The 27,689-nt window shown below is 42.5% G+C and overlaps 1 protein-coding gene across 2 annotated transcripts in view; it reads right to left on the bottom strand.

Moving 5' to 3' along the window:
• Positions 1 to 3,715: 3,715 nt before the first annotated feature.
• The window catches only part of lepr (leptin receptor), a 132,355-nt gene continuing 108,381 nt past the window's right edge, over positions 3,716 to 27,689 (bottom strand). For both annotated transcript variants that reach the window (XM_048539680.2, XM_048539679.2), the window contains exons 18-19: positions 17,854 to 17,929; positions 3,716 to 14,611 (exon numbers count right to left, since the gene is read on the bottom strand). In XM_048539680.2, the coding sequence (XP_048395637.1) occupies positions 13,739 to 14,611; positions 17,854 to 17,929 (949 nt within the window). In that variant the 3' untranslated portion in view covers positions 3,716 to 13,738. The remainder of the gene's footprint in view (positions 14,612 to 17,853; positions 17,930 to 27,689) is intronic.

The following is a 27,689-nucleotide window of genomic DNA, read 5'->3' as shown; positions in this document are numbered from 1 at the left end:
ATCCTTGATTGAGGAAGAAGGTGAACATTTCAGAGGCTTCCTTGTCAAAGTTGGCATCATCGTAAATATGTGACAGAGACAGAGGAACTGGGAGAATGGATTAGAGTATTTACAGGAAACAGAGTGCAAGGATGTAGTCCAGGTAGCTGGGGGAATTATAGTGGGTTTCTAGTGGATCGTCTATCCCCAGAAATGGAAACAGAGATGTTGAGGAAGGGAAGGAAGGAGTCAGAGATCGATCAGGTGAAACTGAGAGCGGGATGGAAATTGGAAGTGAAATCGATACACTTTTCCAATTCTGGATGAAAGAGGAAGGTATCGTTGATGATGTCATTGACATACTGGAGAAGGAGTTGTGGGTGGAAGCCCAAGTATGTCTGGAACAAGGAATGTTCCACATACCCCATGAAGAGACAGGCATAACTGGGGCCCATGCACATACACATGGCCACCCCTCTGACCTGAAGAAAATAAGAGGGGATAAAAGAACTTGGTGAGGGTGAAGACGAACTCAGTCAGGTGGAGAAGGGTGGTGGTGGATGGTGACAGTTCAGGCCTTTGCTCCAGGGAGAAGTGAAGAGCCCTGAGACCATCCTGGTGGGGGATGGGCTTGTAAAGGAATTGCATGTCCGTGGTAAATAAGAGGCAGCTGGAGCTCGCAAAATGGAAATTCTGAACCGGGCGTAAAGCGCCAGATGAATTGTGGATGTAAGTCAGCAGGGAGTGGAGCAGGGGAGAACAGACTGAGTCAAAGTAGGAAGATATGAAGTCTGTGCGGCAAGTGCAGGCAGAAACAATGGGTTTGCCTGGGCAGTTCTGTTTCTGGATTTTGTGAAGGAGTTATAAGTGAGATGTGCAAGTTTAGGGGGGACTATCAGCTTGTAGGCAGTGGGAGGAGATCACCAGATGAAATGAGATGATCAATGGCCTGATATTCACATTATGGGATCATGATCCAGGGGGAGAGTGGATGAGTATCTGAACGCAGGCACTCAGCCTCTGCAATGTAGAGGTCAGTCCCCCAGGCTACAACAGCACCATCTGCCAGTTCTGAGCAAGGGTCACTCAACCCGAAACATTAACTCTGATTCTCTCCACAGATGCTGCCAGACCCACTGAGCATTTCCAGCAATTTCTATTTTGGATTCTGATTTACAGCATTCACAGTTCTTATGGTTTTTATGATGTCTACTGCTTGAATGATTCTGTTGCTCCCTTTTCTCAGGCAGTTTCAGAGATTTGTGGTGAGTAGGGTGTTTGGAAATAAAGTCAGTTCAGAAGCAATACTCCACACCATTTTCATGGTCAAGTAGGGAATAAGAATCCGGTGTAGAGAAAACAATAGGACTAATCGTCTGCTTTTTCCTCTATTTTCCCTTAAAGTAATCCATCTGTATTTCACACATGATCATAGAGAAGAACCAAGACCCATATCTCTGAAACCTTTTCTGCCAAATACTTGCAACAAAATCAATGTGTGGAATCTAATAGGGGTCTCAGCAACTCGGGCTGTAGCTAAGATTTGTGCCAGAATTAAATGAGAAGACTAGCAAGGCTAATTTTGAAGCTGGGGCCATCTTGCTCCACCTGTGCTGCATTCCTTGCTTATCTGTGGTGAGTGGTCAATTAAGGGGCATTATTGTTTTTTTCTGCTTTTTTGATGGTCCAATTCACCTCATTAACACTCAGCACTCTCTCTGACAAAATTCTCCAAACAAGCTAGATGTCAAGGAAACTTGAAATGGAAACTAGAGGGTGACCATTGAATTCAGCTCCTTGTTTACCCCATATTGGACAGGAGACACTAATACATCAGGACAAGTACCATGCTCACTGACTGCATGCACCCTACATTCCTTAGCATTAGCATTTGGTATCTGCCAACCTCTAAGGAGCTTTCATGGCACATTTCTGATCCATATAAGGACATTTCTGCACCTCAGTGCTGCACCAACATCTATCAGTGCAATGTTGCAGCAAGAACATTGTGTTCCTAGGGACATGCACCCAGTTCATGGCTGGACCAGACTGTATCTCCAAGCTCTTCACTACACACACTCACTCTGAGCCTACCTGGATGCAAAGACTATTTCTATCTTGCATCACTTTGACTTGCCTTGTTGCACTTATCCTCTCAGTCAGCGAAACCAGGCTCATATTACATCTGTCTTGGCTTGTTGTTTAATGTCGACATAGCCAAAAGGCTTGCCGTAATTGTCTGCAGCCTCGATCAACTCAAAGGGATAGTCTTTGCTCAAAGGGTCCCAATATGGGAAATCAAGGGCAACCTTTGATATGAATGCAGGGGCTTGGAAAAAAATCAGTCAGCTACTTGGGGCATTTAAGAGGCATTGGATAGAAGATGGTGGAATTTACACTGGCAGAGTGGAGAAGTTCATTGACCTTGTTCCTACAATGGTGTTACGATATTTTACTTTCCTCCATTTGGCTGAGACTGTGTTTTAAACCAGATGGTAACCCCAAACCAGGCTAGCATGGTCTCCACTACTGGCTTTCAAGGAAGATAAAGTCAAGACTCTGCACCACATCAACCACCAGAACCTTCATGCTCCTGCCACACAGCAGGATGCTAACTTTCTCCATCCTCTATGTCTAGGATCCATGCAGGGTCAGCTGCAGACTGACTATGCACCCGGACCAGCGCAGTGAGCTTCTAAAAACAACACGGGTGGAAGTGATACTGGTGACACCCAGTAATATCTGCTGAGTGTTGAGATGTTTTGAGAAATGGTATGGGGTGAGATGGATATCGTGGGGCAGGATAGGTCGTTTAATAAAGTGCATTTGATAAGGTATGGGAAGAAAACTCAATAGGCCTCACAGAGGAACTTCCCCAAAAAGCTAGACACAAATTGAACTTAGTCAAAAGATGTAAAATTTAGCCCAACAGAATTTGAAACAAATTCAGATGTATCGTTTATTAATGCAAACCTTTTTTGTGATTGGTTTCTTGTGATGCACGCTACAATCATTACAACAGAACAGAGGCATGCTGAACATATAACTTTTATAAATCATTCGTCAAATTTTATAAACATTTGGCAGAAGAAAAATAAAGTTTTAAAATGTGCCTACATTTTAGTGGTGACTTGTTTTTTTTCATGCAAAGCAACAGATATTATCTGTTTGACACATAATCTGACAACAAAGTTATATTCCCTCCATACAGATGCAATTGCGAGTTGGATTTCTGTCTCCAGGGAAAACTGGCCTTTTGATTTCAATATATGTTTTTATAAATTTGTTTCAAGCATTTTAAAGGCTATAGAGACATTTGAAAAAAAAAATACACATATGAATCTTTTGTAAACATTAACTGATCATGCCTGCAACAATACAAGAAAATTGTTAAGCCAAAATCCATTTTAGAAAATAAAATAAGTGATAATGGCAATATGATATTAATCCTTTCAGAAAGCAGCTTCTTCCTGTGAGTTAATGTCCAATGATTCTGAAGCTGTGCTACTCAGACCACTAACTATGCTGTTTCAGAGATAGTAGGAACTGCAGATGCTGGAGAATCTGAGATAACAAGGTGTAGAGCTGGATGAACACGGAAGGCCAAACAGCATCAGAGGAGCTGGAAGGCTGACGTTTCGGGCCTAGACCCTTCTTCAGAAATCTAATTTTACAATTACTACAATTTACATTTCTGAAGAAGGGTCTAGGCCCGAAACGTTCACCTTCCGGCTCCTCTGATGCTGCTTGGCCTGCTGTGTTCATCCAGCTCAACACCTTGTTATCTCAGTAACTATGGTGGTTTGATTTCTTCTCTGCTATGAGTTAGATAATCTTTGTGACGAGATGTGAAGAAAGGGATGAACTACACATTATCATCTTTTAATGACTCCTTCTGGGTAATAACAGAGAAGAAATGTAAAAGGCAAAATACTTGTTAAATTGTGCTACTTGTAAAAAAATTAACACTAGCATTTAAATTTTCTTTGGAGCTTATGGAAATTGTTCAAATCTGTTTCTGTAAATTGACGAAAATTGGCAGGAATCTCATTTGTATGTCAATATGGGGTTTCCATTCAAGTTATAGTGGCAAATCAGAGAATGAATGAGGAAATTTCCAATGTATACTGCATAAATCTTTGGTTCCAGTGCTATTAATCTGTGCAGGACTTGGAAATTATGGCAAGGTAGGTCATGCAACTGCTGATTATAATGTCTACACGCTGTCAATTTGAGAAGTATACCAATCAGATACACCCTTTCCAGACCACAGTGCACAATATTTTGTGTGGCAAGTGATCAAGTTGACAAGGTCTGAGATTGCTTATCAGTGAAGGCATCCATTTGTAAACAACATAAACTTCCGATGTCAGTGCAGTTTTATTTTCACATGGGACAAGCTATTGACACTACATTAGTTTGGACAGCAGCTCTTTCTGTTGAGTAGGTTCACTTGTACAACCAGACAAAAAGGGAGAGATCTGAGCATGTAAGCTTCATTGGCAAGTCACAGTACAAACTTTTCTTATTGAATTTGATTGAAGGGCAGAATTTAAAGAGATTTGATTTAAGACTTGAGTTTAAAGGCTGACAGAAATGTGCTTAATGCATGGAACATCATTTGGTATGATCAAGAGAGGCACAGATCCTCTTCTGATGCAGTGAGGACAACATCTTCAAGATGCTTGGACAACATTTACAACTTTCTTTAGTGATTACTCTATGATGAATGCAGAGAAATTCCCTGTAAAGATGGGAGTCCTCTTTTGGAATAACAGTACTGTGATGGTTAGAAGTCAGAGATTGGAGCTTTCTTTTTGTAACAGCACATTTATTTTTCTATCTCACAGGAAACAAGTGGAAGGTTTACCTGGCTGGTATCTGGTATGGGGGTTATCTTATGAGGAAAGTTTTTGGACTAGCTGGACCTGTATCTACTGGAGTTTAGAAGAATGCAATATTATTGAAACATACAAATTCCTAAGGTGATTTGACAAGGTGGAAGCTGGAAGGATATGTACTTTTAAGGGGAGGCTAGAATTAGGGGCAGAATTTAAAAGAGTCACCTTTGGAACTCTCTTCCTCAGAGAGTGGCAGAGGCAGAACAATTTAATATTTTTTCTAAGACAGAGGTAGATTCTTGACTAAAGGGTATTTAAGGTAAGAAGGAAAGTGCAGTTGAGGTCATGATCAGATCAGCCATGATCTTACTGAATGGCAGAACTGGATGAAAGGGGCTTACACCTGATCTTAATTTGTATGCCATGTGGAGTCATGTATGCTGAAAAAACTCAGCAGGCCTGGCAGCATCATATTAACTATTGGAGTTAAATAGTTCAGGTCTGGTTACCCTTCCTTGGAACTGATGGTAGCTAAGAAAATGTCAGTATATATACAGAAGATAGGGTGGGGGAGGGGGTAGGTGGGAATAGAGCACAAAGAGAGAGACGAGCAATTGGACAGACCAAGGAGTAGATAACAATCTGGCTAGAAGGATGAATAGCTGTTAGTGGAGACGGTTAATGACTAACAACAGGTGGTGTGTAATGGCAGGCTCTGTGATAACAAGGCCTGGAGTATGGGAGTTGGGGGCTAGGACATGGGAAAGTTCAGGCCCTAAAATTGTTGAACTTGATATTGAGTCCGGAGGGCTGCAGGGTCACCAAGCAGAAAATGAGGTGATGTTCTTCCAGCTTGTGCTAAGCTTCACTAGAAAACTGCACAGGCCTGAGGAAAAGATGTTAGACAGGGAACAGGGTGTTGTGTTAAAGTGGCAGGAATCTGGAAGCTTAGGGTCTCTTTTGCAAGTAGAATGTAGATGTTGTGTGAAGTGGTCAGCTAGTCTATACTTGGTTTCCCCAATGTAAAGGAGACTACATTGTCAGCAGCAAATGCAGTAGACTAGATTCCGGGAACTGCAGGTGATTGTGCAGCTGTGGCCGGGGTTGGGGGAGTGGGAAGGTAGGGGTATGAAGCGAAAGAAGAGTGGAAAATGGTGTCCTGGAGGGAATGGACACTGCAGAAGGCTAACAAGGGAGGGGAGGGGAATATGTGTCTGATGGTAGCATATTGCTGGGAGTGACAGAAACGATCTTCTGGATGTAGATGCTGATGGGATGGTAGGTGAGAGTAAGGGAACCCTACCATTGTTGCAGGCAGTAAGAGATGGGTGAGGGCAGAATTGTGGGAAATGGGTCAGGCCCAGTTGAGGGCCCTGTCAATATCGGTGCTGGGAATTCCTGGGTTGAAGAAGAAGGTGGACATTTCAGAGGCTCCTTTGTCAAAGTTGGCCTCATCAGAACATATATGACAGAGATAGAGGAACTGGGAGAATGGAATGGAGTCTTTATAGGAAGCAGGGTGCAAGGACGTATAGTCCGGGTAGATGTGGGAGTCAGTGGGTTGATAGTGGGTATTAGTTGCCAGTTTATCCCCAGAAATGGAAACAGATGTCGAGGAAGGGAAGGGAGAAATCAGAGACAGACGCGGTTAAAGTGAGGGCAGGGTGGAAAATTGGACGCAAAATCAATGGCCTTTTCCAATTGCATACAAGAGAGGGAAGCAGTACCGATGATATCACCGATATATCAGAGAACGAGTTATAGGGTGGTTCCGGAATAGGATTGGAACAAGGAATATAAAAGAGGCTATGACCAGACATGAAAGAATTTGGGGCATGGTTTGATTTGTATCCAGTATCTATGTGCAAGCAATGTCATTACATAACTCAGTCAGGTCAAAGACACTCTTTAAGGAAACTACAACTTACCTGTGAAATTAGTGTCCATTTTCACACAATAATGGATCAAAGAATAAATATGGAGTTCAGATGATACTTTTTTTTTTAAGAAGCACCACGATAATGTTATTGGGAAGGCAAAGGTTTGATTTGGTGTTTGAGAACAATGCCACACATTACTGCATATCTCGACAGTGTACCAGGCTTTTGAATGGCTGTATGTAAATAATGTATCCAATGTTGGTCCAAACACACAGCAAGTCAACATAAAACAAAAAAGCCAAACCAAATGCAGTCATAGGCTGATTTAATTGCGATGATGCTTGAGTTGTTGGGATATATTTATATTGAAGAAATGGTGTCTTAGAACCTAAAGAAACAATTACTCTCCATTTGAGTACATTGCTTAAGACAGATGTGGTAGGACATTGAAATATGCAGATGAATGTCTTTGCAAAGAATTTGGTTAGATGTTAGGAAACAACATCCAAACAGCTATCTGATACTTGGAGAGATTGCTAAAGTGGGAGGGAATTTCCCATTTGTAAATAGTAGTCTTAAGGCTAGCTAGGATTTTAAAAATACTTGGTTTATTGAAGTCTCATTGAATTTTGCTTGATGGATGAGGTCAACAAGAAAGCATCTCCCCATAATTTTTCCTAAATTGGTCTCAAGTTTGTTTCCTTTATTTGCCTATCCCAATGGAACTTCAAAGGTCTATTGACCCATAATAAAGGCCCAAATATCATAGGTTTAATAAAACATGCTGATCAGAATGAAAGTTCTCATGAATCTGTTTAATGGGAAGTATTAGACTCTACTATAGGATCACTGCTGGTGACAGTAATCATGTGCAATTATAAAAGCTGCTCCAGTCACAGGGAATCAAGGAAAATGATCTGTGATTGGAAACACCAATGACTTGGAACTGTCCTTCTGACACTAATACCTTTCTTCATTGACATCAATATGATTTGTGCTGAAAATACTCCTTCTTCATGATTAGGGAGTTCTTTGCTTACAACTTTCATTTTTCCTCCAATTTATATGTCCTCCAAGGCAAAACTATTATGTAAATGTCATTAGGAGGAAGTACTACAGGAAAGAAGGACTCCAATCTACTCCAATCTATCATGGAGTACTTTAGATGGTGATTTAGGCTCACAGCACAAAGCACTTCACATGAGAATGTTGACAAAATGAAATCTACGAAGAGAAATGACACCTGCTAAAAGAGTTTACCCAGAGGTTGGGTGGAAGAAGATGCATTCTTAAATATCAAAAGGTGTCAGCATTATACTTTTACTCTCACTCTTGCAAATGTGAATAGCCTTTTGATTCACAGAAGTGACATATGTTTCAATACTTTGGGAAAGTACACCATCAAACAGAATGGACATAGGTGAAGGGACCGCTTGAATTAGAGGTTCCAAAAACAATGTTGGTTTCCTTGCGTGTCAGAAATGTGACTGACAAAAACAAAACATGAAAAGCGTGTCTTTTTTGACACTAAACATGCCTCAGACCTGTGGTACTTATTATGTTTGCAGGACAGTTAAAGCACCACAATTCCACGTACATCCTGACTATTTTTTCCACTTGTGTTCAAGCAGGCGACTCAATTACATTGTGCCATCTTCTCTGATTTTGTATTGAAAATGAAAATTCATTGTATGTTAAAGAGGACCATTGACTTCTGATATATTCATGGAGTAAAAGGCCATTCCTCCATGAAACTCTGGCACTAACCAACCACTGAGTGTTTTACGGCAAAGCATAGCGAAATGGAAAATAAACAGAGATGGTCGACATTAAAGCAGAGCAAAAAGGCAAAAGGCATGTTCACAAATACACAGTACTACCACCTAAATTGTTTCACAGTGGATCATAATTTCAGACTCTCTGTCCTCTGCAAGAGAAAAAACCGATATATAACTTGTTTCTCTTCCAAACAAAACATTACATTTTGAACACAATTCACCTCTAATATTCATCTAGGGACTTATTTTGTGGATGAATAAAATGGCAACATTAATAATAGAACTCTACTGTATGTGTTTTACAGGCAAAACATTTTCTAAAACACAACTGTACAGAATGTTAGAAAGGTTACAAGTAATCCTTCACACATATCAAACCTGTTGTACACTGTGTATGTTTAAAAAAATTTGCAATATGTTATACATTATAGCCCATGCATAAAGGATATGAATACATTTCTGGTTAATGTACCTAAGCACATTTTATTCAGTAGAACCTTATTATTGAGTTTTAAAAATTGCAATTGTCTCACTTAAAGAAAACAGAGAATAAATATTTTGCCACATTAATGTTCCCTTAATTGTACTCTAAATACTTCTAAAAATGTAAATAACTATTATGTAAATGTTTGCTTACATGGTATATGTATTTGTTAACAAAATTTAATAAAAATGCAGATCAATGGGTGAATGCACATATCTTAAATATCCTGTATCATTTAAACACTGTCATGGAAAAGCAAAATAATGAAAATGTTGGAAATCTGAAATAAAAACAGAAAATACTGAAAGTACTTGGGTCAGACAGCATCATTGCAGAGGAAAACAGAAGTAATGGCATGAATTTTCATCTCTGAGGCAGGTAGCAAGAGTTAAGAAAATTCTTGGCTCACTTCACCCACCTTGAAAGAAAGTGCAAGTGTAGACAGGATTTTTGTTTGGTTGGGGTGGGGTCAGCTAACCCGGGAAAGAGTTGGAAGGCAGCCACAGGGCTTTTTGGATGCTAAGGCATGCTGCTTACAGAGCCCACTTCACTGCTGTGGGACTTCATTCCAGTTGTAAGAACACCCACTTCTCGACTCCTTTATGATCTCCATGATAATGGATGCACCCCAGCATTCTTCCCTCATGTGCCCCACATCAAGGTTTACCCCAGCACTAAGGGTCATTAGAGTCACACACGCGGAAACAAACCCTTTGGGCAATCAGCCCATTCCTGAACATAATCCCAAACTAAACAAGTCCCACCTGCCTGCACTTGGCCAATATCCTTCCAAACCTTTCCTACTCATGTACTTATCCAAATGTCTTCTAAACACTGTAATTGAGCCCACATCCACCATCTCCTCGGGAAGTGCACTCCACATGTGAACCAACCTCTGTGCAAAAACTTTGTTCCCCATGTCTTTTTAAATCTCTCTCCTCTCACCTTAAAAATATGTCCTCTAGTCTTGAAACTCCCCCATCCTAGGGAAAAGGCCCCTACCATTAAACCCATCTATCCCCTTCACAATTTTATAAACTTCTATAAATTCACCTCTTAATCTTCTATGCTCCAGAGAAAAAAAACCTAACCAGTCTTCCCCTATGTTGCCTCATTTTCCCTCCCCCTACAATCCACTGACCTTCAGGCAAAGCTATGGCACTTCTACACATATTCACTCACCACATACTGCACAGAATCAATGAATCCAGCAATGACAATCTTTTTCTTTATCTCTCCTCCCATTTCATTTCCAAGGGTTGTCCAAGACCAAGAACATCTCCCATCCTTAGCACCTGTCATCAGACATATTCAAAGGATTTACATGCTGATAATCAACCTGTCTGGCCATGTTATGAATGCATCTTCCAAGACCAACAAGTTCTGGTATGGGACTCAAACCTGGAGCTTCTGGCCCAGGAGTAGGGATGTTACTACTGTGTCACATGATTTAATAGTAACAACATGATGTGTAAAATAAGTTTTAAAAATAGCAGTCATTCATTGACAATTTTCCACCTCATTTTAAAAAAATCATTTTACTAGAGGCCACTGTAAAAGTGTTGATCCATTCTTTTAAACTATCAAAAGCAAAAATTCTAGTACTTGGAAACTTTATTTTACACGAATAAAGATCGCGCAGTTGGACAATAGATCTTGAAGCCACAGCTATCATTCAAACAACCTTCTCCCTGGGCTCAACTGTTTCAACAGTCCAACAGATGTCTGCGATCCCAGCAAAGCCTCATTATGCATTCTTGCTGAAAGCCCATGAATAATGAGTGCATTGGTTGATTCAACTCCATGAAAATTCCAAAGAGTGTGGATTTGCCCATCTCTGCTATGGAACAGCCTGGTCTGGAGTGCAGATTGCAGGCCTGCACCATTTAAAGGCCTTAGTGAGAATTGAAAACATCAGGAATGGGGACAGGAATTCCAGAATATCATCAGGGCTGCTATTTCTACACTACAGAGTTTTCTCAACTTCATGAAAATTTAGCTCAACATTTCAAGACTGTGGCTTTTCATTAGACCAGGCCTGATGGGGCAGCACAGTGGCTCAGTGGTTAGCACTGCTGCTCGCAGTGGCAGGGACAAAGGTTCAATTCCAGCCTTGGGCAAATGTCTGTCCGGAGTGTAGACATTCTCCCTGTGTCTGCGTGGGTTTTCTCCAGGTGCTCTGGTTTCCTCCTACAGTCCAAAGATTTTATGACTACGTAGATTGGCAAGGCTAAATTGTCCATAGTGTCCAGGGATATGTAGGGTATGAGGATTAGCCACCAGAAATCCAAGGTTATAGGGTAGGGGTGTGGGTGTAGGTGGGATAGGTTGTAGACATGCTCGCTGAGCCGGTGGGTTTGGATGCAAATGTTTCATCACCAAGGTTCACTGGAGGCACACTGATGATGTTATCTAGCAGGGTGAAGAACCGTTTTCATTCAAACCCACCAGCTCGGCTAGCCTGTCTACAACTTCATCCACGACCCAGGCTACAGTTCTTCTCAAAACTCTGGGTCGGATGCTCTGTGGAAGATCAGGGCGGACTCGATAGGCTGAATGGCCACACTGTAGGAATTCTATGATCCAGTTCCTTGAAAGATTTGTTCAGTTTCTGACTACAGATGTCACCTAACCAGCTGGTTCATGGTTGATTGTTTGAAAGGAGGAATAAGTAAAAGAACAGACGAGCTATATCGCTTCACCATCGTGAATCTAGCGATAGTATTTCCATATTTATTAGGAACACTTATCTTGGATTGTAAAGGAAAATTTGAGACTGTCCAACATGTCACTGACCTTTGGCAAATTACATAGGTGATCAGCGATCTATTAATTTCCAATAAACCAGCTGTGACAGAAATGTTTAGAACCCTAAGGAAGTATCTCAACTCTTGCAAATGCCATTTATTGATAAATGGATCAAAAATAATCAAACAGTGTTTGGAGGAAAATGTAAACAAGCTGGGAGAGAAAAAGGGAAACCAAATTCCATGTCATGTGGTTAGTGGTTAGCAGTTCCACAGACTGCTCCCACGCTCGATGCAGTGTAGAATCCACAATTTGCGCACACACGAGTTACCAGCCACATTTACAGCATTATGTTGAAGGAAATTCATGGTCATCATGGTGGTGATCTGTACCATTGCCATGTGATTTTACCAAGCAAACAACTTAAATTCCTTCCTGTGAAAAATTCCTTCACTGATCACGTAAACACTCGCCAAAAATAACTACATACAATGTTCTTGATAGATATGGGCCGAACAAGAATCAGCACGTAGCAGCATATAGGGAGCATAAACCAGAGCAGGTTCTTGAATCGACAAGACAAGAGCCTTGAAACAAAAACAGAAATTGCTGGAAAATCTCAGTGGGTCTGGCAGCATCTTTGGAGGGAAATCAGAGTTAATATTTTGGGTCCAGTGACTCTTAGCTGTCAGACCCACTGAGCTTTTCCAGCAATTTCTGTTTTTGTTTCAGATTTCCAGAATTTGCAGTTCTTTCAGTTTTAAAACCACAACTTTTCTCCTTTTGTTTTGTTCTCCAATTATTGATACTACAATTGACATACATCTGTTTGTTGAGCAGGCTTCTTCTCAATTCTCCCCTCTCTTGAGAACACTAAAGACACTGATTAGTGGTGACATTCAATTCAGCAGTTGATAGCAGATTGTTGGTAGGTTGATTGAGAGGGAGCTTTCGTATTTGGCTGCACTCTGAGTATGCAGCAGTCTATTTAATCAAATGAGAATCAAATCTGATCTGATCTGCTCTCCCTGTACACAGACACCTTCTAGTGACACTGAACAGTAGTCAAAGGAGGAATCCGCGCTACTTTTTCCCTTGCCAATCTCTAAGTAGACTAACACTGGCCAAATCCCTCAAGGCTCACATTAAGTTTGAATGAATGCATAAAAAATACTAATGTTGCATTAGTCTTGATTTCAACATAGGATGCAAGAAGGAGAAAACTAAAAGATTAAAAGAAAACAGTCGTGCTAAGGCACTTGTTGCAAGTAATTTAGTAGTAATTGTTGTCTGTTAAATAAAAACAAATTGAAGAGTGGTTACATTTGTAAATGGTTTGAACTGATTTTTTTTCATACTAATTCTATCAATTAAAAGATAACAGGTGCATGGGCAGTGAGTCTCCATTTCTGAACTACATAATTATAGCAGAAATGACAATCAGGATTATTTTATTGTTTGATAATTAAGTACACAATTCTATATACTGTAATAATGTACTTGTGGAAATAATAGCATTTCATTCATTTTAATCAGACCGTGTTCAAATGACTGAGGGTGACCAAGAGAAGGAATATTTTGACAACTTTTAGGATACAGGCTTTCTTTACTCTGAATTTATTGATCCTTCTGTTGTCATCCTCTGAACTTTCCTGTCAAATTCAAATGTACTGTCCTAAATGTGTTTTCTCCATTCTGCAGTCTATATAACTATCAAGACTAATTTCAACATTTTGCTTCATAATTAATGCTTTTTAAACAATGGAACTTACCTCCTGCAAGTTTTGAAGTTTGACTCTACTTCATCAATATTTGCTGATTTATCTAATCTTCTCTGACTTTTTACTGAATTGGTTGCAATGTGTCTTCACACTCTTTCAGGTTTCACGAAATAAAAAGAATGCAAGTATGAACTGTCTAGCTCAAATGGGAAGGTCAACTTCAGGCAACATACTTTTTGGGTTTGAAATGGATTTAAAAGTGAGCGTGAACAATGCATACAATACAATTTTAACAAAGACAAAATCTTCAGTCAACTGCAGAAAAACCATTAAGATGATTTGATGATACTTGATCTTCTGTATTGTCTATTATCGAGTGGTTATGTGTTTTTGTTTGGAATTGAGGCATATATGAGCTGAAATTCATCTGAGAAGAATGATCTTCATTCAGGCTGAACTTCAGCAATGAATCCAGGTAAGATATTGAATAAGTTTCAGAAGGATCCTGAAACTCCACTGGCAAATAACTTTTCGGAAATGGTAATTCTTCAGCGTTGTGTCCTGTGGTGTTACTGTTTATGTTGTTGTCAAATGACGACTGCCCCAAGTAGCAAAAATCCAATTCTTCCTCATTTCCACTGTGTAGGACTTTGTTTTCTTGGTCTTGAAGTTCAGAAAAGCCCTCTGACGAATTAATAGAACGTGACTTGGTTTCATCAGTTTGCGTTAGCTGCAAGAAAGTCTGGTTTTCAAGTTCCCATAGGTTGTTAGCCTCAGCACCTGAAGCATCAGTTTCATTATCTGAATACATGCCTTCATCTGAATTGCTGCTTATACACTTCCGTTTTTTGCGAAGGGTGTCTGCTTCTACACTTATCATAATCTTTGAATAATCAATGTTCGACAGCCCTGTGTTCTGTCCATAAGTTGTTTCCACATCACTTTCCATTTCATCATGTGAATCTTCACTTTCATAAAGCATCTGAACTCTAGATGTGTCTGGATGTAGCTCTGAAACTATTTCACTTTCAGAATTCACATCAATTATATCTTTATCTTCTTCAAATTGTGCAATCTCTTCCACGATGGCCACAGAAAATATTTCTGGTTCTACAAGGAGTGGGACAACAGGCATCAGCCCTTCATGGTGTTTCCCAAATATATTTGCATTAGTGAGCGACTGCAATATTAAAGACAATATTTGTAAAAAAAAATTACAAATTGAAGCTAGAGAAATATCAATTATAGTTATTGCGAATGTCCACAACAAATTGATTCTACAAGTACTTAGTCAATAACCATCATCAGTATCACCTGATAATCAATAATATTCAACGGAATAGTATAATCAGAATATATCTGCCATATTTTATTACTCTTCCAACACCAACTCATTTTCAGACATGAATTGTCATCAGAATAATTAAACTAAACAAAATAAATTTTTTAGGATTCAATGACTGAACAGAGTCAGTTAGATGTTGAGTCATATTGGATGAGATACCTGCCATTTTATGTCAACATTTACATCTAGTCCATGGGACACAACTCTGGTGCTGACCATATCAGGTGCCATTTTAGTAAGGCTTTAATTATTAGCATACTTGACCCATATCAGAAACAGGCATTAGGACATTAACGTAAGTGAATAAAAGGACACATGCTTGCTTCTGCTTTCTGGAAAAAATGGCTGGTCTTGAACTAGACAACACTGGTACTGACTACTTCTGGGAGAAAAAAGGATTAGTGTTCGCCTTGAACCCAGATCCAAGATTCTTGACCTCACTCCTGACTCTGACCTCTAGGTCACCTTAAATTTCATACTGGCCCCAAACTCCCAAACCGTCCCTCAATGTCAGATCAAGGCCTAACCAACAATACTGCAGACTCTGTAAAGTTCCTTCTTGAACCCCTAACATTCCCATCCTGATCAAACTCTGAGGTTCAGCCATTCTTTCTCTTGATTCTCAGTAACTTAGCCAATTGTTTCCCTGAACAATCAGGCATGAACCTGTGTGAGGTCCTACATCTGCACCTGCTACATGATAATTAAAATTATATCCAAAATCCCATGATCCTTGGACCTCCCTTTATTGAATGCTGGCTGTAGGCGCTCTACAGATGAGATTGCCAAAATTCTAGACCGTGTGGTTCAAGGGTCAACAACTTTCAACGTGTCTGACTAATCATGAGGAAACAGGAACTGATTATTTACCTCTTTCTGGTAGATCTTTTGACTTTCAGGTGAATATTATGTAGCTAATCTCTGATATATTGGACTGTTGAAACCCTGGCTGCAACGCTAAACTCAAGATCCAGAAATCAAGGTATGGAAGCACCATCTGTCTTTCTGTACTCAACTGTTGGACAATGTGGGGATGACAGGCAAGGTAGTATTGATCTGGTGAGACACTCAATATTCAAACCAAAATGGAAGAACAGACCTGGATCTTTGTGGCAGAGGAAGCCAAAAACCAGGAGTCACATCCCTGAACCTGGCACTTGTTAATTTTACAGGGGAAGGTTGTGTTTTGCAAATATTTACTTCACCGAGGTAATGCCTGATTTGGTGACCAAGTATGTGAAACATAATATGCACAGATCAGCCTTGGCAGGAACACATCTGAGCTTTGTGGATTCATTTGGATAGACACGCTACCCTTTTGGAAAGGTCAAGCACCCCTTTTCATATGGTCCTGGGATACCTTTCAGAGAGATAAGCTACCCTTTAGGAGGTGTAAAGTGCCTGCTTGAATTATTAAAAGCAGACATGAATATGCGTGAAAAGTGCAAAAATGCATTAACTACCCAATGTTTAAGAGCTGCCAACAAATATATCAAAAGCAATGGTCAAAAGGACTTGACAAAGGGCACTGTCTGAGCATTTAAAACTCTAATTCAATAAATATTTGTAAGGAAAAGGAAACAAAGTATTTGAACACTTGGAAAACAAAAGTTTGCTACTTCATTCCATTTGTTGGCATAAGTTTAATGGTTACCATTATTGGATCAGCACTGCATGTCTGATTTTACAAAATCGCAATTGGGTCCTGCCATTTCACAGTTTTACTGAAAGGTTGTCACAGACTCTTTGAGCTTGGACTAGGAATTCAAAAGTTTGGTTTTTCAAGGGTTTTTCAGTTAAACAAAATGTTTGTGTTTAGAAGTGATTATATTAGTTGAAACAAGTTAAATTTAGTGATTTATTATGAATGATTTCTTGAAAAAAAAAACAATTTTACAATAGACACTTGGAACTATTTATGATTTTATCCCAGTACTGGTTATGAGGTCTCCTTGGATACTGAATAAGTTGTTATACTGGGTAAGGGCAAAGGGTGGTGGTTGATGTCATGGGTTAGTATGAGTTGGCACTGTTAGCACTGGGACTATAAAGGCTTCAGTAGTGCATGGAATGACCAAAGTTGAATTGGAGAGAGAGGGGAGTTATGGGGATGGTTGGATCAGCTTAGCCTTAGGGAGGTTGGGTAGGAGCTTAATTTGACACTAGTAGGGTATGGGGACTGTGTATGGGGCCAAGGGGTTTTGAGGATTAGAATTTTTCCTTGTTTTATTGTGATTTTTAACTCTTGGACACAATGCCTGAGCCTTGAAACAGAACTTTGCCAAGACTGCCACTGGGAACTGCACCTTTGTTGTGTTCTGGGATCTTCTAGCCCCACTCCCGGAGAACTCAGCTACTCAAAATGAAAGTCCCAACATCCAGGACAGTTCCTCCTGAGCTGGGTTTGCAGAATTGGAAAATGTCTTAACTCTGCAGTCCTGACTGTCTTTCTCTAATTTTCTCTTTCATTTTCATTGAAGATCAAACTGGTTGGTGATTGAAAAGAAAGCATTTATTTAATTTCTAACTTAATTACTATTCACTTACTGACTAGTTTTAAAAGCAAATACCAAACATTTCTTTCAATAATAAAGTATTTTTGGTTTCACCTGATTTTTTAAATTAAATTCACAAATCGTGAGAATAATTGCTCCATGCTGAAAGAATATTGGTTCAATTTAAGAGATCTTTATAACAGAAGAATTTACATAAAATAGTAAAAAATGTTTACACAGTTTATTTAATCCATTTCCCTTGATAAGACTGCTGCCATTCGATCAATTCCAAATCTTGGTTAACTGAGATCTAAACTGTTTTGCTCCTCAATCAATTATGCATCATAATCACACCAGGTATACAATCATCCCCGCATCAACTATTTATTTCTCTGATGTGTTTATTCCCAGTTAGCCGTCATTTTCAGTGCAATAAATGTTTATTCTTCCCCATATAACCTTTCACAAGAATTCAATAATTTTAATTTAATCAGTCTCAACTAACTATTAACTTCTGTCATCAGTTTTGTGTGTCTGTTACATGAACAAATAAAAGGAATATAAAGAATTTTAAAAACCTACCTTTTTAAAGTCAATTTCTTGAGCCCAAGAGCACTTGTTAGGATTGGGGACCTCTTTCCAGACACGATGTCTTATTCTGAATGCAAAAAATGTTTTCTATTAATTCATCATACATCAGATGCAAATTCTTAAGACTCAACACGTAAAAGATTAAGCGATTTCCGAAATCTACAGAAACAACTGCCCTGGCAGAGAACACAGTGTGAAGCGGGGTGAACACAGCAGGCAAAGCAGCATCAGAGGAGCAGGTAAGCTTGATGTTTTGGGTCGAGACCCTGCTCCTCTGATACTGCTTGGCCTGCTGCGTTCATCCAGCTTCACCCCGCGTTATCTCAGATTCTCCAGCATCAGCAGTTCCTATTATCTCTGCCCTGGCAGATCCATTGTTTCAGCCTGTTCCTGCCATCCTGAACTTATTTCTTCCTATTTTGACTCTACACGTTTTCTTTGATTGTCCAGTTTCTTCCCACCTTCAAATATGATCTTCTAATTCCTGACATCATTTCAATGATTTCCAGTTTCCTGGTTCTCTTCACTATACGCACCCAATTTCCAGGTAGTGATGTGCCATCTACAATACCGTCAGCTTCTCCACTTCTTCCTTGAACAAAGGCCCAAACAATCTAAACCAGCCCAGTTCATCCCCTCCCCCCACTGCACCACACAACCAGCCCAGCTCTTCCACTCCACCCACTGCATCCCAAAACCAGTCCAACCTGTCTCCGCCTCCCTAACCTGTTCTTCCTCTCACCCATCCCTTCCTCCCACCCCAAGCCGCACCTCCATCTCCTACCTACTAACCTCATCCCACCTCCTTGACCTGTCCGTCTTCCCTGGACTGACCTATCCCCTCCCTACCTCCCCACCTACACTCTCTCCACCTATCTTCTTTTCTCTCCATCTTCGGTCCGCCTCCCCCTCTCTCCCTATTTATTCCAGAACCCTCACCCCATCCCCATCTCTGATGAAGGGTCTAGGCCCAAAACGTCAGCTTTTGTGCTCCTGAGGTGCTGCTTGGCCTGCTGTGTTCATCCAGCCTCACATTTTGTTGTCTTGGATTCTCCAGCATCTGCAGTTCCCATTATCTCTGACACTATTATCTTCCTCCACCTGACAGAACACATTCTTTCACTGAAGAACTCCTCCTCCTTTAACTTCTTGAATAAAAGCAAAATACTGTGGATGCTGGAAATCTCAAACAAACAGAGAGCATTGTTGAAATTCAGCAGTCTGACAGTATCTGTGGAGAGTAAAACAGAGTTAATGTTTTAAGTCTGGTATGACTTCTTCAGAACAGTTCTGAAAAGTAGCTTTTGGACTTGAAATGGTAACTCTGTTTCTCACAAAGACTTGCTGAGTTTCTCCAGTATTCTGTTTGCTTCCTTCTTTAACTTGTCTCATTTACTCCAAACAACAGGCAGTGCTATGAGCGCCTTCTTGTACCCTAGCTATATCTCTCTTTTCATGGGGTATGGGATACATCCCATGTTCCAGTCCACACAGAACCCCTCCTCCAACTCTTTTTCTGGTACATTGATGACTGTAACAATCCCATTTATAGCTTCCATTTAGGGCTGAAAAGTTTAATTTTACTTCCAGTTTCCATCCTTCTCTCAATCTTATGATCACTTACCTTTCCTTCCTTGAATACTCTGTCTGGGATAGACTCTAAACTATTATGCAAAACAAGCCCACTGACTACCTCAACTGCACTTCCTCACACCCTGCCTCCTGTAAGGAATCCATTCCATTCTCGCAGTTTCTTTGTCTTCTCTGAATCTACTCTGACAAGCAATCTCCTACAACAGTGTTTTTGATATGTCTTCATTATTCACCAACAGAGGATGAACCCATACCACTTCCCACCATTGAGGCTGATGGGGTCCTCAAACTTGTCCCATTTTCTGCACTGAGCTCTCACCCTTTCCCTTCCTTTGGAGAAGCATTTAGCATTCTCCATGTCCTCATTATTCACCCCACCAGTCTTCAAATTAAATCTATTATCCTCTTCCTTTTTCACTATTTTCAGCCTGAGGCCATCACCAAACACATTTGCATCTCCTACTAGTATTTCAATGGGATTGTTCCCTCTGTGGAACTGTGATCAATTCCTGAAAAAGTCTTCAGCAACTTTTCTTCTACCCCAGACATCTTTGCATGCAGTTGCAGGGGAGGCAATGGCCGAATGGAAGTATTGCTGGACTGTTAATCCAACGACCTGGATAAAATTCTGGGGACCTGAGTTCGAATCTCGCCACAGCAGATGGTGGAATTTGAATTCAATAAAATATCTGGAATTAAGAGTCTAATGACCACCATGAAACCATTGTCAATTGTCAGAAAATTCCATTGGTCCACTAATGTCCTTTAGGGAAGAAAACTGTCATCCTTACCAGGTCTCGCCTACATGTGACTCCAGACCTACAGCAATGTGGTTGACTCTTAACAGCCCCCTAGGCAATTAGGGATGAGCAATAAATGCTGACTAGCCAGTGACACCCTCATCCCATGAAAGAATTAAACAAAAGGTAGCGTAACATCTGGCCTTTTACTTTCTCCCTTCTTCCAAATATCTTCCATTGAAGCAGTGAGCTACATGGGCTTTTTTGAAATTGGTAACCCCTACTTGTTGCTTATAATAGTCACTTTAACACTGTGGAGACTAAACACAAATTGGCTAACTACTTTACAAAACACTTCACACAGTTAGCAAGCATGGCTCAAGGCTCTGGTCATTCAATATTTCAATCCACCACCTTGTTTTGATGTTTACATTTCTGTCCTTGGCCTGCACCAGTGTTTCAATGAAGCGTAACACCAACTCAATGAACAAGACATCATTTTCCAATTAAGCACTTAGCCTCTGGGCTCAATATTGAGTTCAACAATTTCTGACAATGAACTCTGGACTGAATTTTCCACACCCTAGAGTGATGAGGGCAATAGTCAGAAATGGGGGAAAATAGGTCATCAATGCAAAAAAATCAGAATTTCTAAGTTGAAAAAAATTCTGATTTTTCCTTTTAAGTTAAAATAGTGAGATCGTAATATTGTTAATGAGCAGCAACTACTTTATTTCCATGAATATCACCAAGCCCAACTCACCTCACTTCTAAGATAATAAAATGTGGGGCTGGATGAACACAGCAGGCCAAGCAGCATCTCAGGAGCACAAAAGCTGACGTTTCGGGCCTAGACCCTTCATCAGAGAGGGGGATGGGGGGAGGGAACTGGAATAAATAGGGAGAGAGGGGGAGGCGGACCGAAGATGGAGAGTAAAGAAGATAGGTGGAGAGGGTGTAGGTGGGGAGGTAGGGAGGGGATAGGTCAGTCCAGGGAAGACGGACGGGTCAAGGAGGTGGGATGAGGTTAGTAGGTAGCTGGGGGTGCGGCTTGGGGTGGGAGGAAGGGATGGGTGAGAGGAAGAACCGGTTAGGGAGGCAGAGACAGGTTGGACTGGTTTTGGGATGCAGTGGGTGGGGGGGAAGAGCTGGGCTGGTTGTGTGGTGCAGTGGGGGGAGGGGATGAACTGGGCTGGTTTAGGGATGCAGTGGGGGAAGGGGAGATTTTGAAACTGGTGAAGTCCACATTGATACCATATGGCTGCAGGGTTCCCAGGCGGAATATAAGTTGCTGTTCCTGCAACCTTCGGGTGGCATCATTGTGGCAGTGCAGGAGGCCCATGATGGACATGTCATCAAGAGAATGGGAGGGGGAGTGGAAATGGTTTGCGACTGGGAGGTGCAGTTGTTTGTTACGAACTGAGCGGAGGTGTTCTGCAAAGCGGTCCCCAAGCCTCCGCTTGGTTTCCCCAATGTAGAGGAAGCCGCACCGGGTACAGTGGATGCAGTATACCACATTGGCAGATGTGCAGGTGAACCTCTGCTTAATGTGGAATGTCATCTTGGGGCCTGGGATGGGGGTGAGGGAGGAGGTGTGGGGACAAGTGTAGCATTTCCTGCGGTTGCAGGGGAAGGTGCCGGGTATGGTGGGGTTGGAGGGCAGTGTGGAGCGAACAAGGGAGTCACGGAGAGAGTGGTCTCTCCGGAAAGCAGACAGGGGAGGGGATGGAAAAATGTCTTGGGTGGTGGGGTCGGATTGTAAATGGCGGAAGTGTCGGAGGATAATGCGTTGTATCCGGAGGTTGGTAGGGTGGTGTGTGAGAACGAGGGGGATCCTCTTGGGGCGGTTGTGGCGGGGGCGGGGTGTGAGGGATGTGTCGCGGGAGATGCGGGAGACGCGGTCAAGGGCGTTCTCAATCACCGTGGGGGGAAAGTTGCGGTCCTTAAAGAACTTGGACATCTGGGATGTGCGGGAGTGGAATGTCTTATCGTGGGAGCAGATGCGGCGGAGGCCGAGGAATTGGGAATAGGGGATGGAATTTTTGCAGGAGGGTGGGTGGGAGGAGGTGTATTCTAGGTAGCTGTGGGAGTCGGTGGGCTTGAAATGGACATCAGTTACAAGCTGGTTGCCTGAGATGGAGACTGAGAGGTCCAGGAAGGGGAGCTCCCCAGAGGAGCTCGAACAGTTCATCCACTTCACCAACACCTTCCACCCCAACCTTCAGTTCACCTGGGCCATCTCCAGCACATCCCTCACCTTCCTGGACCTCTCAGTCTCCATCTCAGGCAACCAGCTTGTAACTGATGTCCATTTCAAGCCCACCGACTCCCACAGCTACCTAGAATACACCTCCTCCCACCCACCCTCCTGCAAAAATTCCATCCCCTATTCCCAATTCCTCGGCCTCCGCCGCATCTGCTCCCACGATAAGACATTCCACTCCCGCACATCCCAGATGTCCAAGTTCTTTAAGGACCGCAACTTTCCCCCCACGGTGATTGAGAACGCCCTTGACCGCGTCTCCCGCATCTCCCGCGACACATCCCTCACACCCCGCCCCCGCCACAACCGCCCCAAGAGGATCCCCCTCGTTCTCACACACCACCCTACCAACCTCCGGATACAACGCATTATCCTCCGACACTTCCGCCATTTACAATCCGACCCCACCACCCAAGACATTTTTCCATCCCCTCCCCTGTCTGCTTTCCGGAGAGACCACTCTCTCCGTGACTCCCTTGTTCGCTCCACACTGCCCTCCAACCCCACCATACCCGGCACCTTCCCCTGCAACCGCAGGAAATGCTACACTTGTCCCCACACCTCCTCCCTCACCCCCATCCCAGGCCCCAAGATGACATTCCACATTAAGCAGAGGTTCACCTGCACATCTGCCAATGTGGTATACTGCATCCACTGTACCCGGTGCGGCTTCCTCTACATTGGGGAAACCAAGCGGAGGCTTGGGGACCGCTTTGCAGAACACCTCCGCTCAGTTCGTAACAAACAACTGCACCTCCCAGTCGCAAACCATTTCCACTCCCCCTCCCATTCTCTTGATGACATGTCCATCATGGGCCTCCTGCACTGCCACAATGATGCCACCCGAAGGTTGCAGGAACAGCAACTTATATTCCGCCTGGGAACCCTGCAGCCATATGGTATCAATGTGGACTTCACCAGTTTCAAAATCTCCCCTTCCCCCACTGCATCCCTAAACCAGCCCAGTTCATCCCCTCCCCCCACTGCACCACACAACCAGCCCAGCTCTTCCCCCCCACCCACTGCATCCCAAAACCAGTCCAACCTGTCTCTGCCTCCCTAACCGGTTCTTCCTCTCACCCATCCCTTCCTCCCACCCCAAGCCGCACCCCCAGCTACCTACTAACCTCATCCCACCTCCTTGACCCGTCCGTCTTCCCTGGACTGACCTATCCCCTCCCTACCTCCCCACCTACACCCTCTCCACCTATCTTCTTTACTCTCCATCTTCGGTCCGCCTCCCCCTCTCTCCCTATTTATTCCAGTTCCCTCCCCCCATCCCCCTCTCTGATGAAGGGTCTAGGCCCGAAACGTCAGCTTTTGTGCTCCTGAGATGCTGCTTGGCCTGCTGTGTTCATCCAGCCCCACATTTTATTATCTTGGAATCTCCAGCATCTGCAGTTCCCATTATCCCTCACCTCACTTCTAAGCAGCTTTTAATTCTACTCTCGTTCCCCATGTCACCACATTCAGTCAAGTGGCTAGTCTGATTCCAGCCAGAGTTTGGCCATGGTCAGTCAATTGGGCAAACCCCAGAGATCAGGAATCCGTGTCTTTGGAGTCTTGGGACTGAGTCATGGTCAGTCCTATAGGTCAGGTGCAACCAGTCCAGGGATTACAGGTTAAAAAAAAAGAACTGCAGATGCTGAAAATTAGAAGCCAAAATAGAAATTGTGGGATAATCTCAGCAGGTCTGGCCCATCTGTGGATAGAAGTCAGAGTTAACATTTCAGGCCCAGTTCTGAGGAAGGATCACTGGACCCGAAATGTTAATTCTGATTTCCCTCAAGGGATTACAGGTAGATCAGTGGCAAATATAGAGACATCAGTCCAGTGTTTCAGCTTGCTCAGTCAGGGAAGTCAGGAATCATACAGTATGCAGTCTGTACTGCCAAAAATACACTAAATCGACACCAGTCCCAAGTTCTAGCATGGGGCCCAAAGTTCTCACTTGTCAGTCTGGTGAGTGGACCATGGTCAATCCTGTGACTTTGGGCACAAATCGTAGGGGACAGCCTTTGATTTCCAGGAGAAAGTGAAACACTCAAATCTGGGTATGGCATCCATTGTTTTTGGATGCTCAGTTAAGTATTCCACTAAAAGATGGCAATTGGAGACGGGGGGGGCGGTGTTGGGATACTTAACTAAGCATCCCAGATCATAGGAGGAGATGGGAAGAACTAGATGGTGGAGGGTTTTACAAATGATGATCATTCCAGCGTCAACATGAGAAGAGTGTATGACCAATAAGTGCATAGTAATTGACAAAGCCACGGGGTACAGGGATAAATTGTGGACACCAGTAGAAACAGAGAGAAGCCAAGAGGTCACTGGAGACACAGAGACAGCAACACAAAAAGTGACATTCTACATTTCAGGTGGAGTCTGAAAGTCACTTTAAAGTCAATCATTTGCAATCTTCAATCCAAAGTTAATTGCGCAACATCAATACTAAAATTGTTGCCACTGCATTTTCTCTTTGTGGGGTGTAATAAAACTATGTGAACCAGACACTTTGCTCGGGCAGTTGCATTAATCATGCTTCCACTGATTCAGTAATGCCACCCATCTGACATCAAATTGCACTCCATATCCATGAACGTTATAAATTATGGTCCCAAGAATTCCTGACCATTACACTGTGTGCACTAATTGCTTCATGTTCTGACAGCTAAGAAAATCTAATTAGGCGTTACCTTAAATTTGTCACCTGGCCTTGACATTTAAGAATCACAGTTCAGAGCTAAAACTGGAAGACTATGCTTCAGAGCTGCCACTTTGCCACATTAAACTGTAAGTATGCAAGAACAAAAACAGAAGTTGCTGGAAAAGCTCAGCAGGTCTGGCAACATCTGTGGAGGAGAAAACAGAGTTAACGTTTTGGGTCCGGTGACCTTTCCTCAGAAAAGAGGAAGGTTCGCCGGACCCAAAACATTAACTCCGTTTTTGCCTCCACTGATGTTGCTATTCCCCACAGATTACTGGGCTCATACTTCTGACATGGACATTGCCAGATTGGTACATGTGCAAAGACAGCACAGAAAGAGATAGCAATTACAACGTTGTCCAAAAATTGCAACTTCCTGAGTTTGCTGCACAGCCTCCAGACAGGGAGAAGCTGCGGTTCAAGATCCACGAAGGACAACCAGGAGTCCCTGTTCAGAAATGTTGTGTAGGCACGGCCGAGAGATGTTCCAGCCATCATCACTGAACAGAGATGTACAACAGAGTTACACTCAGGACCGTATTGCTAGCCCATCCCAGTAACCAACAAGGATTTTTTTTTAATGATTCATTCATGGGATAAGGGTATTGCTGGGAAAGCCAGTATTCATTATTGACTCCTAATTATACCCCAGAAGATTATGCTGAGTTGCCTTCTTGTCCTACTGCTATCCTTTGGGGACACTCACAATGCTGTTAGGAACACAGTTCCAGAACTTTGACCCAGAAACAGTGAAGAAATGGCAATACAGCTCCAAGTCAGGATAGACTGTGGCTTGGAGTTGAATTTCCAGGTAGTGATGTGCCATGCATCTCATGCCTTTCACATTCTAGGAGGTAGACATTTCTTGTTTGTAAGGTGATATTGAAGAAGCCTTGTTGAGTGCCTGCAGTGCACTTCGTTGATGGTAGGTATTGTTGCCATTCTGTTTTGATGCAGAAGTGAGTGATTATTGAAGGTGCTAATCAAGCAGATTGCTTTATCCTGGATGGTATCAAGCTTGGATGTTGGTATTGCATCCATCGAGGTAAGTGAAGACATTATGGAGACAGAAGAAAGCTACTGGATTCCTAGCCTCTGGCTTGCTCTTGTAGCTACACCACGTGGCTGGTCCAGTACAGATTTCTGGTCAATACTATCTCCTAGGTGAGGCGATGGTCTAATGGTACTATTGCTGGACTGTTGATCTAGAAACCCAGGTAATGTTCTGGGGACCCAGGTTCAAAACCTACCATGGCAGGTGGTAGAATGTGAATTCAATAAACATCTGGAGTCTAAAGATTACAATGCCAATTGTTGGGGAAAAAAATCTGGTTCACTAATGCCCTTTAGGGAAGGAAACTGTCATCCTTACCTGGTCTGGCCTACATGTGATTCCAGACCCACAGCAATGTGTTTGACTCTTTAAGGCCCTGTAGCCTAGCAAGCGACCCAGTTATATTAAATCGCTACAACTAGAGAGAAAAGATTACAGGCGCATTACGTTTTGTGGCTCGTTTCAAGGGGCACCTGGCGACCTGTGGAGCATCTCCCAATCTTTGGCCCGCAGATGCAACAGAGATGTCATGGATGCATTTATTTTTAGATCACAGCTGTTTATATTATTACCCCATGCAAGGTAAGTCAAACAGCCTGAGCAATAGGGTTCTCCACAATTGCTAGCTTCCCTCAGGTGTGGGATGTTATAGACTGTGGGACATTGCTTTGAGAGCATTTTGGCATCAACCTGTAGAGTTCGTCAACATAAAAGTTCAACTTACCCGGGTCAAAAACGTCAAATTTTGAAATTCTGCACCAAATGTTCTGGGAGTTGCCATGATGGGCACATACCAAAGAACTCAGGTTCCTGTCTCTTCGAGCTACACAGATAGTGGGAGACAATTTCTCCCCCTCCAAATATGGCTGATGACATCTTTATAAAATCCTTGAAGGAGTTGATGTTGTTTATCATAAATAAGCAATACTCGGCCATTTCTTTCATCCTTGGAATGTCTGAAGGAGATCCTCACATCTCAAATGATTGTAACTTCACCAGGTCCAAAGTGACAAAGACACTGGTACAGATATTTTAAGCGTGCAAGTGTATATAATTTAAAAAGAGCTTTACCATGAAATTTGACCCATGAAGCAGTGTACCCTCAGAAATTCTTTTTCTTCCCAGTATGCCCAAGTCTGTCCTGACACCTGCAGCTGGCGTGGAAGGAGCCAGCTCTGTAGATGGAAGGCTTGGAGTCTCCGGATCCTCTCTATATGGAAGAGGTATGTGGAGTGAGGTCAAGGTCCCTCAGTTCCCTCTTACCTTGTCACTGATGCCGAGTGCCTATGGCTACTGTGATGAAGTGCAAATCTGTGCACAGTTACTGACAGTGCTGGACGTGCTGGACCCAAGTCTCCATAGTGAATGCTAACCTGCCTATGGAGACAGCCACAGCAGAGCCAGCGCTGTACTGATGATGTTGGAACCTTGTCCATCCTTCAACCCAGATTACTGACTGACTCTGGCGAA

Source organism: Stegostoma tigrinum, chromosome 8, assembly GCF_030684315.1.
Source record: "Stegostoma tigrinum isolate sSteTig4 chromosome 8, sSteTig4.hap1, whole genome shotgun sequence".
NCBI lineage: Eukaryota > Metazoa > Chordata > Chondrichthyes > Orectolobiformes > Stegostomatidae > Stegostoma > Stegostoma tigrinum.
Note: the sequence above shows the minus strand (reverse complement) of the source record. Positions and strands in the feature narration are given on the sequence as shown.